The sequence below is a fragment of the Archocentrus centrarchus genome, chromosome 16 (assembly GCF_007364275.1).
Source record: "Archocentrus centrarchus isolate MPI-CPG fArcCen1 chromosome 16, fArcCen1, whole genome shotgun sequence".
Lineage (NCBI taxonomy): Eukaryota > Metazoa > Chordata > Actinopteri > Cichliformes > Cichlidae > Archocentrus > Archocentrus centrarchus.
In genome coordinates, this window is record NC_044361.1 from 21,415,378 (window position 1) to 21,433,564 (window position 18,187).

Consider the following 18,187-nt stretch of genomic DNA (forward strand, 5'->3'; position numbering starts at 1 on the left):
GGCAATGCTTGGCCAATGAAATCTAAAAGTAAAACTCAATTAAAATATAGCAAAATTTAATTGATTTCTCACGGCATTATCTGGTTGTTTGCACATGTGTATTGTGGATAACTTTCTGCTCTTTGACAAGATACTGATAACAGAAGACCAGTGTGGTCGTCAAGCAATCAACAACTCTGCTTTCACCACTCTGAGATCAGTTATAATCAATGCATTATAATACATAGATGTGTATGAAAACAGAGGTAGCAGCATGATGTAAACGAGCAAATTAATTAAATATACTCATCTTAAGTAACTTTGCCTCATCTGCAATGTAGAGAACTTAATGTAGTGTGAAGAGAAGCTTTTAGTAACTCTTTTAGCAATGAAAGCTTTCACCAAAAAGTTCACAAAAGAACACAAACTCCTAATCTGCTCTGTTTCATAATACAGGCAAGTTAAACTGGTGCAGGCTCAAGTTTAACATGCAACACTTTAAGTTCTCAGTGTTTTTAATCTATCTGTACATATTCACAGGGTGCACGCTTGTTTTTCTGTCTTGATTAAAAGCTGGTTTTAAGAGCTGCTCTTCACAGGACAGCCACTCTCTATGTATAGTTTGAAAAATGTAAAATAAAAACTAAATGTTAAATTAGCTCAACTTTAAATAGCTACAGTAATAAAAGTAATCCTTTACCACTGATGGGATTGCTAATCCACAGTTTTATGTATAGTGAGGTGTTACGGTCTCTGCTTGGTCTTCTGTAAAAGTCATCACATACCATTGCTTTATACCAATTTTATTTTGCAAAAGTTTTGTGTGAAGAAGAAAAAATAAATAAATATTTATTAAGTTAAGAAAATGAAATCATTTCAGATTGTATTTCTGGTTCTATTTCTATAGCTAGGTCCTGATTTAGAGTCTGTCTGCCATAAAAAGTCAAGTTTATTACTCAGCTCTACTGTACTAGATTAAGACATTTGTTAGTCAGCTAATAACCCAGACCATTAAAGCCAGACTAATTCCAATCACTGAGCCAACTGCAAGACTTACATTGATATCCATACAGTAAAACAACAGGGGGAAGCTTCCATTTTCAGACCTGAATAAATGTCTGCCAGCATTTGATACAATTTACTGTGGGCCTAAGCTCAAACTAATTCCCCAAAGACAAACAAACAGACCTAATGGAACAACAGCATGAAGTAACGCAGAGAGCCTCCCCAGTATTTGGCTGAGCAAGCTCTACAAGCACCGCAGTGCTGAGCAGGGCAAAGTCTACTACATTATATGGAGAATAAACATTCTAAAGGTGTATAATTTTCTGTTCTCCTGTTCCTCTCTTTATACTTCAACAGCTGTGAGAGTAGAGAGGCTACTGTACCAAATAAATTTCATCAAAAGATTTTCGGACAATGAACAACTGGAAGGAGTCCAACAGATGATTTCTGCATCCCATCCAAGTGGGGAAGACTTTGGCAACAAGCTACTGCATGACATCCACCCTCTTGTAAAGTGAACTGAAAGATGAGCTGCAGTAAATTCTTACTGCTCCTCAGAGCACAGTAGTGTGATTCGCTCTGGTTCTGGCCAGTCGGATACTGAATTCAGTCCCAAAAAACAGTCAGCTTACAAAAATCAGCCGTAAAACCCATTGAAACACTGACGATTTCAGTCTATCTGCCTGCATGCTACATAACTGCAAAGGATTTTTTTTTTTCCAAATTCTAGTTTATATATCTTAGACAGCAAGGTCAGAAATGATAAAATGAAAGCTTGAGAAATGAACTAAATCAAACATTCTTATAATATAATTGGCTTGTATGCTGAATTCTGTTACAGTAAAACAGGCTCCGGGATGGGGTTGTAACTCCACTGCCAACGGGTCTGCTCAGGCTAAAAACTTCTACAGATGTAGGAAGAAGAATAAGGGGAGGCAGAATATAGGTCAGGCAGGTGGGGTGAACTGGGTTCAGAAGTAAGCCGTCTGCTCATGTGAGGGCCAGAGGGGCCTGACACAGAGGAAGGACAGAGTGGGACACATCTGGTTGGAAGAAGGTTTCAAGTTTAACCAAAAACATGATAACAGGCTGCATTTGTGTAGCTAAATGACAGATAGTGTTAGCATTTTCAAGGCAGTGTCAGTCTATGGAGTATTTGGTTGTGTACATTTTGGTACAGGACCGAGTATGTCAGCTTAAACACTGGTGATTTAATTTATAGAGAGAACATGCTGGAAGCAAAAACAAAATGATGCCAGTGGAGCACAGAGAGTTGAGAGGTTGTGGGATGAAATCATGCATAACACTCATTTCCTAAATTTCCTCTGACCACATGAAGTCATTTCTGTCATCCCAAAGGAGAAAATTCTTAGGCAGGTACAGAAGCTATATAATGCAAAACTAGAATTACTGCCTCAGGGTTGTATGCCTCTGCCAAACAGTCGACTTGCCGTTTACATCGGCGTCGGCCCAGACTTGATCTCTCAACCTTTAGATAAAAACATGTTTTATCACTTTTTTCTATTAGACATTTGTGTAAAATGTTGTTGTAATTAACATATGATTTCTTGAGTAATGGACAAAAACATGTTTTTTGAGGTTAGAGTAACCTTGGCCCACCGAACTCCAGTCAGTTCAGTCTTTACTAGATATTTGTGCCAGATGTAATAAATTTTCCTCCAGCAGGACCCAAAAGATCACGTTAACCAGGACGGGACATACTAAAGATCACAGTGACCCTGACCTTTGACCACCAAATTCTGTCACCAGTACCAAGGCATAAAAATATTATTAGTTTTCTCTAGAGGACAAAACCCTGTCAGTAATAGCTATAAATGTTCTGATTTTTTTGTGGGATTTTGGTGTTTGGTTCACAGTCTGCAACTTTTATTGGTTCAGAATCCAGAGCATGTCTAAAAACTGCATTCAGCCGAAGGGGAAAACAATTGCTACCACATCAACTAACATGCAAGTGAGAGCTCAAACACTAACCAAATACCTGCAGCCTGCACAACAAATTAAATTTCATGTAAAAGGTAACATATGTTTAGCTAGCTGTTTGAAACCTACTTCAATCTGTCTCGGCAAGTTACCGTAGCTGGATAAGAGACTTACAAACAAAACTTTACTCAGTTTTCTAAATTAACAAAATTCCCCTTCAGTACTATACTTTGCTTGGTGTGGACATGCTTTAGCTTAACTTGCAGAAGCTTAACACTGATATTTGGAAATCTGACTGATCAGTGAAAAAAGGCTTCCCATTATTCCTGCTGATGTTGACTGTTATTGGCCGTCTCAATTAATGCTCATTTTTTACATTTTGGCAGCTTACAGAAACTTAGTTTCCACCAAATGGCAACTTTAAAATGTTTGTCAGACTGCTACCCAAGGGAACTGACAAAGATGGACCTTCACCTGATACAAATTCAGTGGACAGCCATAGATTGTTTTACACTCTTTGTAGGTGGGACTTCACTGACTCTCTCTATATGTAAGTAAACAAAACCATTCCTTAGTTATGCTTTTCTTATCCACTCATCTCTTTTCTCTCTCCTTATTTGCTCAATATTTGCATTTAATCTTTAGTAATTACTAAACTCTGCCTCTCTCTATCAGTGTGTCATTTGCTCTCTTTTCTCCCTCTCACCCCCAACTGGTTGCAGCAGATGTCTGCCTCTCCCTGAGCATGGTTCTGCCAGAGGTTTCTTCCTGTTAATAGGGAGTTTTTTCTTCCCACCATCACCAAGGTTGTTCATAGGAGGTTGTCTGATTGTTGTCTGTTTTGTTTGTCTATTGTAGGGTCTGTAGCCTACAATAGAAAGCAGCCTGGGGTGATAGTTGTTGTGAATTGGTGCTATATAAATAACAATGAATTGAACTGAATTTAGATCCTAATCTTCAGACTTAACATCTACAGTAAGTGCGACTAAATGAACATCCACATCAGCACAAAGAGTCTATGTGTGTTTCAATGAGTGAGTGCTTTTCAGATTGAAAAAATTTACACTGAGTGGCAGCGGGAGCAGTGGCTGTTCAAAAAGTTGCAGGAGATTGGGTGGAAAACATGCACATGTTCCCATGGGATCTCATTACAAACCAGGAGTTCAAGTTCCTATTGGTACAACAAGGGCATTCCATAAGGTCCCCTTCTCGCCCTTGTCCACATGTGTGTGTCAGCACTTCCTGAAAGACCCTCTCAAATTCCCTTTATCCTACAGAAATTAACAAAGCATGACTTTATCTTCTCCTAAATGTCATTCCTGCACGGTCACAATAACAAGGAAACGATTACACCTGTAATAACCAGCATATGCAGTATATTGATGCATTTAAACAGCCCAGTTCAGACAAAATGGAAATGTTTATCCAGACGATGGGCCATCGTAAAGGTCTCCCTCCAGAACAGGCAAGGCAGTCGACACAATACGCACTGTTTCCAAGAAGAGCTTCCAACACTGCTGTTAACCCAGCTATGCCTGGGCTTTCACTCATAGCAGTCAAAACAAAGAGCCAGAATCTAAATTTAGGAGACTGGAAAGTGCCTTTACTGTGGCTCAGTATTTGGGAAAAATACACATTAGATCACCTTTCCTTTCTCTTAAACACACTATCTATCTATCTATCTATCTATCTATCTATCTATCTATCTATCTATCTATCTATCTATCTATCTATCTATCTATCTATCTATCTATCTATCTATCTATCCATGTGCAACTAACCTTGCTATGAGCCACAAGCTCAGCGCTCAGACTGTTTTAAACCCTTGATTGTTTTTTTTCTACTCTTGGCTCTCACTGATGTCAGTGGCAGCCAGTATCCCTAATATGGCCAACTTAAAATCATAGCTGGGTCAAACACTGTATATAAAACTGAGATTATCCTCATAGTGATTTTTCTTAACTACATGTTTTCATTCCAGCCCAACACCACAGCAGCCCGTTCAACTACACAGTGGAGAGCACATAAACGAAACTGGCCACTGTTACCTTTGTTTACAGTGAAGAGCTTTGGCTGTTGGCACGCAGATGAAAACCACTGCACAAACATGTCACTTAATGCTCTGTCTTGCTGCTGTGCCACATATAAAATTTAAAGCCACTGCTACTATAGATACAATGTGAACAAAAGGCTCTTATGTTTCAGGTGCACTTTGTGGAAACCGCTGCTCACTAAAGTTCCTGCTGTGTGACTCTAAAAGCTGAACTGTGTGCTGTTTTGGGGGGTCAGGATCTAGACAGTTTAAGAGGTAATGAAACACTTGACTAGAACACATCTATCTTTCTCACAGAGCCCCTCTGAGCACTTCCTTCTGGAAACCAGGAAGTCAAGGTGCTTCAGCACTGTGGCATTATATCAGCCGTGTCATTAAAACCAGGCGATCTTAAAGTGTTAGCAAGAGATAGAAATGCACAGCTAGAAGGCAAAGAGGAAGGAATGAGATAAAAGTATAAAATGAAATATGGGCATGACTTATATCATACGGTAATACTTTTAGACTCATATCTTTGAGAGCTATAAATTTCCAAGACTAAGTTACAACATGCAAGCTCGAGTATATACAGCATAATTCAGTGTGTGATGAGATATGGTCTTTTGGGTATGAAGGTAAGTTATGGCCTGTTTACAAATGTGTTTTCCATCAAATATATCCACGGTTGATGCAAGTTGAAACAACAACAAAAAAAAGCTGGTTTCTCTTAATCCACACACATCAAAAACTAAAGCCTCACTTCCAATTTGTTTCCACTGCTGCTTACAGATGGCAAGAGTTTTGTCAACAGCAGCATGCAGACTGAAATAGCATGGCCTTTAAGAAGTGCACGCAGGGAAAGTGTAGCTAAAAACAAAGCTTATGGTGAGGAATGTCAACAGTGAACCTTTCAAAGCAGGGAATAATTACTTCATGTTGACTGTAATTGCTTTGTCTTTAATCTGCCCTCTCTGTCTGTCGCTCCCATTTTTACAGTTACCAATTAAACACGGTTGTTGCTTTTTGCTAGTGTTCTTACTATAAATTCTACAAATGGAAAAACCTTGTCATTTGTTCTTCCAGCTCCTCTCCCTATTTTGCTCATGATAATTAGTACCATAGGGATCTTTTTTTAACCACAGTTAAAAAAAAAAAAGAAAAAAGAAAAAGTCAGTTTACTGATGAAACTTATTTGACCTTTTGCAAAAACTGCTTTTATTTTGGAGCTGAGGAAGCACCAACAGGGATTACTTACTGTGCCAACTTTCAGTATTTTATTTTGGCACATTTTAAAATATAGAAGTTTTTGTCAGACAGAATGGCACAAATGCATATATTATGGTGGGCACAATAACAACTAAACCACCATCTGATTCATTAGAATTTTAGACTTTACTATAAATGCAGTGTTCATGAAACCCAGGGTGCTCAAAGCGTGGTAAAATTCAGTGCAGCCTGCCAGCATGACAATGAAAGAGTTTACAGTCCAAGAGAAGAAGAACAAGCTTATTCACAAGATACCCTTCCTGATGCAAAGGGATCTGTGTCTCCTACCAGAATTGAACCGGGAATCTTTCACTTCTTAGGCAAAAGATTTTTTACAGTCCATGCCATACTGTATATGAAAAGGTTGACAGGAAATGCAACTTTACTGATTGTTCAAAAAACCCTGTAAAGTAGCAGGCCTACTCTAACAACTAATCACATGGAGGGAGGGAGGCGGAGTCTGTGTTTTTACACTTCGACTTAAGATTTGATTTGACTTCTCCTTTCTGGTTAACTGATATTTTTAGGAAAAATTATATGGTTTAAAAGCCACTCTTTTACATGTTAACCACAGGTTACAAGTCAAACTTCTCCCACCTGCAACAAGACTGTTGCAGGGAAAGATCATTTGACAAACCCTTGAGACCTTAGAGGTTTGAGAAACTATATTCTTAACTAAAGAAACATACATTATGAAACCTCTGCTCTGATGTCCATTTCATTAACCAGAGATTTATGATTTCAAGAGCTGTTTTTGAAAGATTATAAATGAGCATGAATGAAGAATGACCAACCCTAATGAGCCCTCCATTGCCCTTTTGCCTCTCTTGTGTTTGCAGCAGATTGTAAGATTTACAGGAAGACCAGATGGCACTAGCACCTCTGAAACAGTGACCTCACACCCTTTCCTCTGATGGGGGTGATAAGGGCATACAAGCTTTTCCCTGGGTTAAAAATAAATCGCGGGTCTCCAAGGAGCTAAAGTCCAGGTCTGGAAGCCCTCCGAGCCAGGTGTGAGGAGGCCTGAAAGGGGCCAGACCCCAGCCAGGCAGACCCAGAAACCACTCGCATCACTGAGGGAGCACTAACCCGCCACAGACACCTCCAGGGGTTTGAGAAGATGGAAAGGGAAAAAAAAAAAAAAGAGAGGAAGAAAAAGAGCTAAGTGAGACGGTGTAGATTGCTAAGAACACTGCAGGAACAAGCATTTACAATGAAAGCAATGTTCCACAGAGCTAAGGCTGGAAACCTGTTGTTGTAAAATGCAAACAGACTGGTGTGCACGTGTGACTGCGCCTTTTTCAACTACAAAAGACCCATAAGATTGATATTTATTCTTGAAAGAGAGCAAGATTGTTTTGTCGGGAGGTTTTTAATGCACACCAGACAGTTGGGTTCAAGGCCACATTCCTCTCAATCTTTTTTTTTTTTTTTTTTTTTTTTACTGGGCTCAACTTGAAAGACCTTACAGCAAAAAACATTAGAAGTGATCAGTGTTTGATACCAAAGCAATTACTGCTCTTGGTTTGCTATCTGCCTCTGTTCTCCTCTCTGGGTGCACGTGTGAAAATTTCAGGCAAATAATTCACTCCCCTCTTGGGAATTCTTATGACATATCTCCTCTTGGAAGTCATCAGCACCAAAGCCGCCAGATCTATATTCATTTCTGACCTGTACATCTGGGTTCCAGCACATGCTCGACTTGCGTTCGCAAACACATGGCTCACGAGGGAGGGTGATCTACTACACTCCACATTTCCTCAGCTGGTCAGGAGAAATTAGGTCAGGAATTGAAAAGGGCTAAAAGGGCTTTTGGGAGAGTGGTAGTTTGGTTTAGTTTCTCTTGTTGATGTAAAGATACACAAGGGGGGAGGTGGGGGGGGGCACTCTAGTCTGCAGAGATGAGGTGATAAACTAGCACATGAGGGAAGAGACAGAGTCCCACATGTTTTGCCAAACATTAAAGGAAAAAAAAAAAAACGATGTCACAATAAGGAGGAGTGAACAGATATGAGAAGTGGTCTCATCATTCACAGCTGTATGACACTAACATCTCTTACATGTGGTAAACTCTGAAGTTTCCAAAAACCAGTTGTTATCCGCCTGTGTCGTGTTTTGGCCATTTAACCCTAGTGATTTATCTGTCTGAGTCAGAGACCAGGCCAAGATCAGATGTAGCCTCCAACATTTAAGATCAGTGTGCCTGCAGAGGTAGTCCAGGCAGGGGTCATGTTCATGTTTATAACCTGCCCAGAGGGCACCGTCAGTCCTTTGTCACACATCTGCCTTTTGTCCTTTGATTTTCTTTTTGTCTTCAGTAACAAAAAAGGTCAAGAATGACCTGTTAGGAAATTAGAGAGGAAACATTTGGACTCATGCTGCATCTTAGTCTGTAAACATGATGGAGGTTACATCTGTTTGAAATGTGCAGCCAAATTACAAGGGTCAGCTACACTGTGACCTTTTTTTAACAAGGCTTAATGAAGAAACCACAGAAGAGATGACTGAACTACATTTTTTTTTTTTTAATCACAAAGGTTGGATCCAAGCTTATAAGTCCATGTTTAGTATGTGTTATACATATAAAATCAAGCAACTAATAGAGTACTGACGTCAAGAGTCCAATTTTATCAAGAGAAGTGCAACAAACTTGAATGAGGAGCAGAGAAAAATAAAACGAAAGAAAAAAAAAGGGAGGAGGGGAAAATTAGTTTTATGATCTGTAATATCCTGCCAGAATTTTTATTAGACACTTAAGCATGTGTGACCAGCCTCCTCACAGCAGGCTGTTAAATGGTAGTGACCTCGGAGAGAGGGAGCGCTGGGTCCTCTAGTATCCCCAAAACATGCCGTCCTTGCCCCCCTTTAACCTTAACACACACGATCTCTGACATCACTAACATGGGAGACATAAATTAACCAGCTGCTAAACTTGGCCTAGTGTCCACATTATCTGTGGCACACATTTGAGTTTGTTTATACGCGTTAAATGTGTGAGTGTGAGAAGGTCATCATGCAGAATCATCAATTTACATAGTTTATATAAACACATGTGGCTGTAGATAGGTTTATGGAAAGAAAAGTGTTACTAGATTGATTAATAACATCCTTATGTTGTAAAATTGAGGTCTGAGGGGGGGGAAAAAAAAAATGCTGCCAGTTTTACTGGTGCAAAGCTGTGCCGTTCTGCCGCATACGTACCCCTGAGGATGTAATTCTGGTAGTTCTGGTCGGCTTCGGCTCCAACTTTTATCAAACACGTCAGTCCTTCAGCCACCACAAACTCGTGCACAAGGTCTTTGTCATCCTGTAAAGAGGCCACAGAGAAAGAGGAAAATTATATTTATACACAATTATATACACTCAGTTCCATTCAAATCAATTTGATTTTTATAGTGCAAAATCACAACAACAGTTGCCTCAAGGTGCTTTATATTGCAATGTGAAAACCCATGAAAACAAAGAGAGCATCCCATTGGTGACAAGCGCTTGGTGACAGTGGTAAGGAAGAACTCCCATTTAACAGGAAGAGACCTCCAGCAGAACCAGGAGGGGCAGCCAAAAGCAAAGGGAAGAGAAAAAAGGCACTCAGAGAGAGAAAAAGACAAAACACAAACCACAGGAGAAAGAAGACAAAAGTTAACAACATGCAGTAGGGGCACATATATCCATGGGCAGTAACAAGAGGGATGTGGAGACGAAATGCTCAGTACATCATGGGAAGTTGCCCAGAAGCTTGAGCATAAAGCAGCATAATTAAGGAATGGTTCAGGGTCACCTGATCCAGCAGTGACTATAAACGTCATCAAAAAGGAAAGATTTAAGCCTAAACTTGAAAGCAGAGAGGGCGTCTGTCTCCTGTATTTAAACTGGGAGCTGCTTCCACAGAAGAAGGGCTTGATAACTGAAGGTCCTGCCTCCTATTCTACTTTTGAAAACTCTAGAAACCACAAGTAAGGCTCCAATCTGAGAGAAAAGTGCTCTGCTGGGATGACAAATATACATACAGTACATCTTACATCAAATACAAGACTGCATCACAGATAATACTGTGCTTTCCAGGGCTGAAAAAACCCTGCAGTAGCTTCTATGGGCACTTAAGGCTGGCTCCAATGAAGCTCAAACTCAAAATTTATAAGACGGCTATTTTAAAATGCCCAACTTTATATCAGAAACAAACATGCTTATAGCCTGGTACTGGAAACTTAGGGAGATATATATATATTTTTTTAAACAACTCATTCATCTTAATTGCATTAAGTCTCATAGTTATGAATAATTGGTAATGTGTCCACTTTGAGTAATGTGGGTGTCAACACAGGCTCTGTGTGGCTCCTACGTTTCTGTTAAACTTCATGTCTAATAAACTGGACATCCCTACCTTGTTTTTAGTTTATTTTTAGTGCAGTTATCTGACGAATACCATGGCTTGCCTTGTGGTAACTGTACTAACAACCCACCCAAACACTCTCTTCTCCAGTTTTGCTGAGTGAAATTCTAGTATTTTATTTGTATGTTACATAACAGTAAATAGCAAAATGTGTGTCTGTGTAATCGACACACATTTTTATAAAGGTCCACATACGTTCGCTTATGACTCCAAATAAATAAATAAATAAATAAAACGGTCACCATGGTCAAAGTGCTATCACTGAAGGCTTCAAAACAGGACTTTACAAACCAGTGGGTGATGCCACGGTGACTATATCCATTTTAATATGCAGTTACATGTATGTTTTTTACTTTATATTATGATATTTATTATATTTATTATGATTATTTTTATTTTTATTCTTCTTATTTATATGTGTGTGTATATATGGTTGCAGGTACAAAATACATTTCACTGTGCATTGTACTGTGTATAACTGTGCATGTGACGAATAAACACTATCTTATCTTATCTTATATAGATAGATTTAGTCTGGGCCTCATATATTTAGCTATTAGACTAATAAATAGTAAACTTAAGAAGCATAGTTCTCAGTAAGTTACTATGTGATTAAATCAGTTCCTTAAAGCTCCAGAAATCAGTGAGATCTTCAAAAGGGACAGCTTACCCCAAAGTAAAATGGATATATTTTCCCTTTGACCTCTAATCCATCTAGTTTGGGTTTGAGTTGCTCAATTTTGGGGATAGTCACTATAGAAAGGTCCATCTTATCTTGAATATAACATAACTGTTATGGTTTTACTGTATTATTATTATGGAGGCAAAAAAGAATTTGTTGTAAGGGCACAGCTACTGAGACCCATTCCAAATCATCAGCTGGTTCAAACTCAGCAGCAGTTTCTCAAATGTAGTAAAAGTGGCTGCACATGCAATGAGCAGTGCAATCAGTTTGCAGCTTGTTGGATTCCTGTTGCTTTGGCCCCTCGACTTCATCCCACATTTTGTCCTTAATGACAAAACCACCTGCACCCCTCACACCTGTCGATGACTCTATAATTTAAGGCCAGGCATTAGGTTTTCCACAGGATTTAACATTTTCTGATGCGCTCTACTGTTCAGATGGGATTGAGAGGAAAGCAGCAATAAACACTGTGGGGTGGTCAGGGCTACTTCTCCCCCAGGAGGAAGTCTAAGTGCTTCCAGAACATATTTACCATATATCTGTGATGGAGACTCCAGTCATTTGGCAGAGCCTAAATATACAGGCGTGCACTAAAGAAACAGAATGACCAGCAGTTACTAAAATCATACATGTGTGTTACAGTACTGGATTGTAGAGAACAAAGACAGCTATTAGATATATTTTACTATAATCGTCACTATTCTCTGTAGCTGATAACTTACAGGGACACACACAATGTAAAAAGCCTGCATCAATGCCTGTTGCTCTCTTTTCTATTTAACTGTCAGTTAACCCTCCCCCTCTGAGACCGACTGCCCGCTAGCCCAGCCCAGAGTGTGAAGTATGACCAGACCTGAACACTCCACAGCTGCCACGAAGGCAGACTCACAGCAGCACAACTGTGTGAGTGTGCACTGATTTTTTTGTATGTTAATGTGGGTACATGTACATAAAGGGCTATATCATGCTGCATTTAAAAAAAAAAATTAAAAAAAAAAGATTTTGAGAACCACAAAGCACAGCAGAGGTTGAACGAGCTGCAGTTTTATGATGCTCTTATCAGAAAACAGCTGATAAATAATTACCTGAAAAATCTGCTTGAGGGAAAAGAGGGCTCTTCGTAGCTCCCGTCCCGTTGAGTTGTAGAGTTTTTCTGTATGGAAAGAAAATCGGGAGTGAGTGGAAAAATCAGCTGACAGTCACACATGTGGTATGTAATGTTACCAGACTTGCAGGATGAGTCTGACATTTGCTTTAAAGTAATGCATTTTAATTGTATCAAACTTGACATTTCCATGAACTAAAAAATGCTGAGAAAACCCCTTCATCGTGCGCTCATTGTGGAAGCAATTATCTCCAGTGGTTAAATATGAAAACTATCCAACAAGAGGAATAGTGAGAGCAAAACAGTAGGAGCAACTCAGAGAACATCTGCAGTAAGTTAGAGAACAGAGGATGTTTCCTGCTCACACAATACAAAGTCATGCTAGAAATAGCCACCGCAAAAGACTAAGAAACAATACATGCTTTAATCAGTTATGGAAACTCTACAGAGCAGTAAAGGAGAGATGTGACTGACAGCAATAAAAGCATACATTTCCTGCAACTGCTATGGCAGTCCTCCTCCCTGTGTGCAGCTTGCAAAGTTTGCCAGAGAGTGGCACCATTGAGCACAGATTTGAAAGCTCAATCATCACTGCTGTGCGAACTCTCTCTGACTCAGCAAAACCTGCCTGCTGCTGCTGCAGATACAGCAACACGGTCCAATGCAGAGCCACTCTCTGTTGGCATCTGTCTCTCTGCCTCGCATTTTTATTCACAGTTTCACTTGAAGGCAGAGCTATATAAAGATTAGCATGTACAAAATAAAAGGCAGGGTCATTTAGGCTCTCGCTCACACACACATGCACATCACAAAGACATGACCAGCAACTCTGAGAGAGTTGCCACTAAATTAATTGTGTGAGAAACACACACTGATGAGTAAATACACATGGGATACAGATTAAGGAGCTCCTATTCATTATTGTTGCTTGCTCCCTCAGCTGTAGAGCAAAATCTTCAGCTGACAGAGAAAGAAAGAGAGAGAGTGGGAGGGAGAGGATCTGTTGTCTGCCAGTTCTGTGGACAAACAAAGGCTACTTCTAGACCTTCTAAACACAAGACCAGACAGAGTTGAGCGCTCGTGGTCTGGTGTCTTTGGGTGCCTTTTCTGTGTCACACAGCATTTTCACAACACACATAAAACTTCACACGCAGCAAGAGCTAGCACAGGGAGGTCCACTAAGACAACAAACATCCAACCCTTCTGTGGAAGGAAAAATTCAGACAGAACAACAATGTAGTTCTTAACATAAATAACTACATTATAATTTAATATATCACAGTGCTTACATCTGGCTTAATACTGTTCAATATAAACTTGGATCTAAATTGCATTCCTGGTTTAAAACCTGCTGCCATGTTCCAGGACATGTCATTGCAAGAAAAGGTTGTCCACAGTAACGCTACACACTTCATACTACTAATGTGATCCCGTCTGCTTACAGACAGACAAGAAACTGGAGATGTAGATGTAACGCAGACTTCCTGGGACTGGGCCACTTGTGGTTGAAAGGTTCCCATTTGAGGATGTTGCTGAAATCATACACCTCACAATCCAGTTCTAGCAGAGTTCCTTATCTTTAAAAGACATCTTATTTGTGCGGTAATTCGTGACTTTTGTGGTATTCAGTATGACCAGACCAGATCCTTAAATGCTTTGCACATTCAGTGACTCAGACGCCTGATAAGCACTGGCCTTCTACGGAAGAGTCCCAGCAAGTCACTGGCAGCAACATCCAGAAGGAATAAATCTCTACAAGTCCAGGAGTATTAAGATGGGAAGTTGTGTGAGGTTGTTAATTTATGTCTTTAAAAATAACAGGAAGGAAGTGAGACTGGACTTTTTCACTTTGCCCCCCCCCCCCCCCCCCCCCACTGAAGCCTATTACCATGATTGGGCCACTACATCTGCGTTGATTCAACATAATGTAAAAATGTGCCAAAGCCTCTTAACAACTCCCTCTGTGCCGGAGGTCAAGGCAGGGTCGTACCTTTTGCCCGGCAGGAAGATGACTGAGAGTTCAGATTAGTGATCTCTAAACAGACAAACTCTCTGATCACTGGGGTGGAAAGACAGAGGGAGATAAGTCTGGGTTACTCATCACACCTTCATACAAACCAAGCCTGATTTGTGGTTCTACTTAACCTCAAGCCCTGAATCAGTGTGCCCAAGTCTTAACTGCACTTTCCTGTTAATCAGTCAACAACGCTATAATAGTGATGCATCAGCACATGGGTTTCCACTGAGTTTCACTAAATCCCTGTAGCATGATGGGTGTCTGTGTGTGTGTGTGTCTGTCAGCAACAGTAAGACAGCGAAATTCTTCCACACAGCTCTACTGCAATTTGTACAAAGGACTTATGCTTCTCTACTTAACCATGTAGTTTGTACAGCATTAAATTTGTCATAAAGTTATTCCTGTGCAACGGTAAATGAAGCCAGAGAAGGAACAGACAGTTCCTTCCCTGTCCCTGTCCACAGTCCACACACCGATGCACCTCCCAGAGGCCCATCTCTAATGAGAAATAACTCAGTGGAGATTAGTTCCATACCATTTGGCACAGATATGCACCCAAAAGTATGGGCCCTCTTCAGTTCTTTATTTAGGAAAGAACTTCTGGAGTGGGACCTCGTTTATTCGTAGGAAATGTTTGTGAGTCGTGTTCACATGAAACCCTGAAACCACCTGACTCTTCAAACTCAATAGCTCACTACATTCGCCATGGATTTATATTGTGGGCTGTAACAAACCAAATACTGGATGAACAAAGGAAGACATGATGGATAGCACACACTTTGGTCACATGAAAACATTCTGGGCACTGTTCGGTTTTGACTCAAGTTCAGCTACAGATACAACAACACACATAGCAGTATCTCGACAGTCCAACCTTAAGATTCATTTAACATAAAATTTTAATGTCATGTCTAGTCATGTTGCTCATTACTCTTCACACCCTAAAACAGGACCGCCTTAACATTAAAACAATGTACGGGTGCATCTGAGGTCTCGGTGATCATCTTTCCTGTCATCTTCACATTCACCTTAGGCTTTTACTGACAAGCCAAGCGAAGACGGTGGAATGACTCAGAGTGAAAGTGCCTCTTTGATGCTTCATGCTGATGTACCGTAAAAAGCAGCTGTTTCTTCTCTTAAATAGCAACGCACAGTCACATTTTTCTCAGCTCAAATAGCTACAGGGATGTAATGCATTCATAATTATAACAATCATAAATTTAAGCGCACGATTTTCAGGAATAATTGTCAGGAATGTACTCAGAGCGGAAGAGTAAAGGAAAAAAAACTGCTGTGGTGGGCTGATATATTCAGACAGGCCAGGACTTCGTGGATGGTCATGCCGCTGCCGAGAAAATAACTTTTAAAAGTAAATTTGTCTTTTGCCGTTTAAATACCTTATGATTCACTGTGTGAGTGCCAGCAAATTCCAGCTCCACATTTCAGGTCTGTATGAGTCATGGACCACTGTTTTTTTTATTAATCTCTCTATGCCAATCTCAACCTAAACCCCACCACATACTGTTGACCAGCGAAACAATAAATAATTAAACTAATTTGCCAACAAAGTCACAAACCTCGCAAACACTGTTCACATGCCTTTACTTTCAGAACGCGCTATAAAATGAAAAGGATGACTACCGCTGCTTATGCGTTGCGCAGCAGGCGGAACACATAAACCACATCCAAAGCACAGCCAGGAAACCCACAAAGACCCCACTGGGCAGGACAACCCCGCATACACTGGTGTAAATTAAACTGTGTTTGCTTTTTGGAGTGGATGTGTCAGAGTAGATGTTGAAGAAAAAGATCCTTAACATGAAAATAAATCTTTTTCATATTGCACAATCATATTAGAAGCTTTCATGTGGGATGCAGAGATGTGAGAAGGTTGAGATGCATGAAGTGTGGTATGAGACCGACAATTTTCCACTTGTGTTTATAAGCTAAATGCTTTGAATTTTACTCTGTACTATCCGGACATCTTACCTCATCACTGTCTGTCAAACCAGCAATGACTGGACGCGTATTTTTAGCTAAAGCACATCAGTATGCGAGGTCTTTAGTCTGTCATCACCCACTTAACCACTCCATCTGTGTGTACTGTGCTGCTAATTAGCAAATTTAAACAAGTTAAAAGCAAACATATTGAGTTTGAGTGACTATGTAAGAAAAGCTAAGATGTTATACAATACCCAAACACATGACCTGGTTAGGGCCTAAGGTTTACTGAAAGTCCTGACAACAAGGGCATAAAAAGAAAAAGTTTTACTCCTGTTAACGTGGTCGAGACTTGTCACAAAGTAGCTAATTTCCCTCCCTGAAGGCAACATAAAGGGACTCATATTTATTGTTGGACTCTAATAGTTTTGAATAATTTACAGTTAAAAAAATATTACCTTATACTGGACCTTGGTGCAGCCCTTCATTTCACTTTCTGTTTGAAAGAAGCTGTTTTAGTACCCCTGCTTTTAACCTCACTCTCACTTTAAATCAACTTTCTTCTGATTGGCTGCCTCTCGCAAAACAGAAGGTTTGAACAGCAGGTGGGCGGGGCTTTGTATAAGTCAGAACACTGGGTCTAAGATTACCATATTAAGTTCTAGTGTTGTCACAATACTTGATCAAATAATCGATCATTTCAAACTCGATAGAGATCCCCAGGAAAAAACTTGATACTATTTCCGATACCACGGGGGAAAAATTACTAAATTTATTTCCTTTTCTTAAAATACAAGTAAAAAAAAAAAAAATGCTACTACGTATAAATGTATTCAGCTACACCCATGTTTATTGTGTTTCTACACTTCTGGTGACTTGGCACTATATTTTCGATCAAATAGAGTTGATCAATTAGGTTGCCACTGTTCCTATCTAGTTGCCGGTAGACTTTCTCTGCTTCAGTCTAAGACTTTATTAAGAGAAACACTTTTCAGAGGCACATTAACACATTAATGCTACTGTTTTATCAATAGCTACTAGCTGCTGCCTTAATGAACACTTTACAGACAGCTAATGTGGCTATAAGGCAACTGCTAATAATTACATGGTTAACCTTAACATGTTCGCCAGCCAGTTTAATGCTTCAATGTTGTTGAAACAGGAGCTTTACTGGCCTCAAAAAAATTCTTGTAAAGTTTGTTGTGCTGCTGTTCATGTTTTCAGCTGCTAGTGAGGGGAGGGGGCTACGTTCCTATCTGTCTGCAGTGCTGCTGTGTTAAAGTGTGTGTCAGCAGGAGGGGGCTAAGACAGCACGGTTGGTATTGATACTGTAATTGTTAGTACCAATTAGTATCTGAGTATTGACTTTTTTGACAACCCTATTAGGCGCATCCTGTCTGCCTAATGTCAGTGAGATCAAAGAGTAGGAAACCTGTCTCAAACCTAGCTTAAAGTTTACTTGTACATGGCCTGAGCTCATTTTTTGAAACTTTGTCCATATCTAATATTAGCAATTCACCACTGTTACAATATAGAAGCAGCAGTGCTGTAGCAGTGTTTCTAAGCAGCAGACATACTGTTTGAGCACAAGAGTGGGTAAAGCATTGCCAGGTTAAATAGAAGGATAGCAAAAATTGACATCTGTTAGTGTAGCAACAGTGTGCAATTCAAGCTGTCTGCCATGTGGTGCATGAGCTGCTTTGATCACTTATTACACTTCAGGGACATCCCACAATATTTACTTTAAAAAAAAAAAGAAAGAAAAGCACGAGTTAATCCTGGTTAAGTCAACCAACTAATAAGCTACAATCTACATGAATCAAGAT

General features: G+C 39.9%; 1 protein-coding gene across 2 annotated transcripts in view; it reads right to left on the bottom strand.

The window, feature by feature from the left end:
* fhod3b (formin homology 2 domain containing 3b) overlaps positions 1 to 18,187 on the bottom strand; it is an 87,550-nt gene that overhangs the window by 24,020 nt on the left and 45,343 nt on the right. For both annotated transcript variants that reach the window (XM_030750739.1, XM_030750740.1), the window contains exons 4-5: positions 12,384 to 12,451; positions 9,425 to 9,530 (exon numbers count right to left, since the gene is read on the bottom strand). In XM_030750739.1, the coding sequence (XP_030606599.1) occupies positions 9,425 to 9,530; positions 12,384 to 12,451 (174 nt within the window). The remainder of the gene's footprint in view (positions 1 to 9,424; positions 9,531 to 12,383; positions 12,452 to 18,187) is intronic.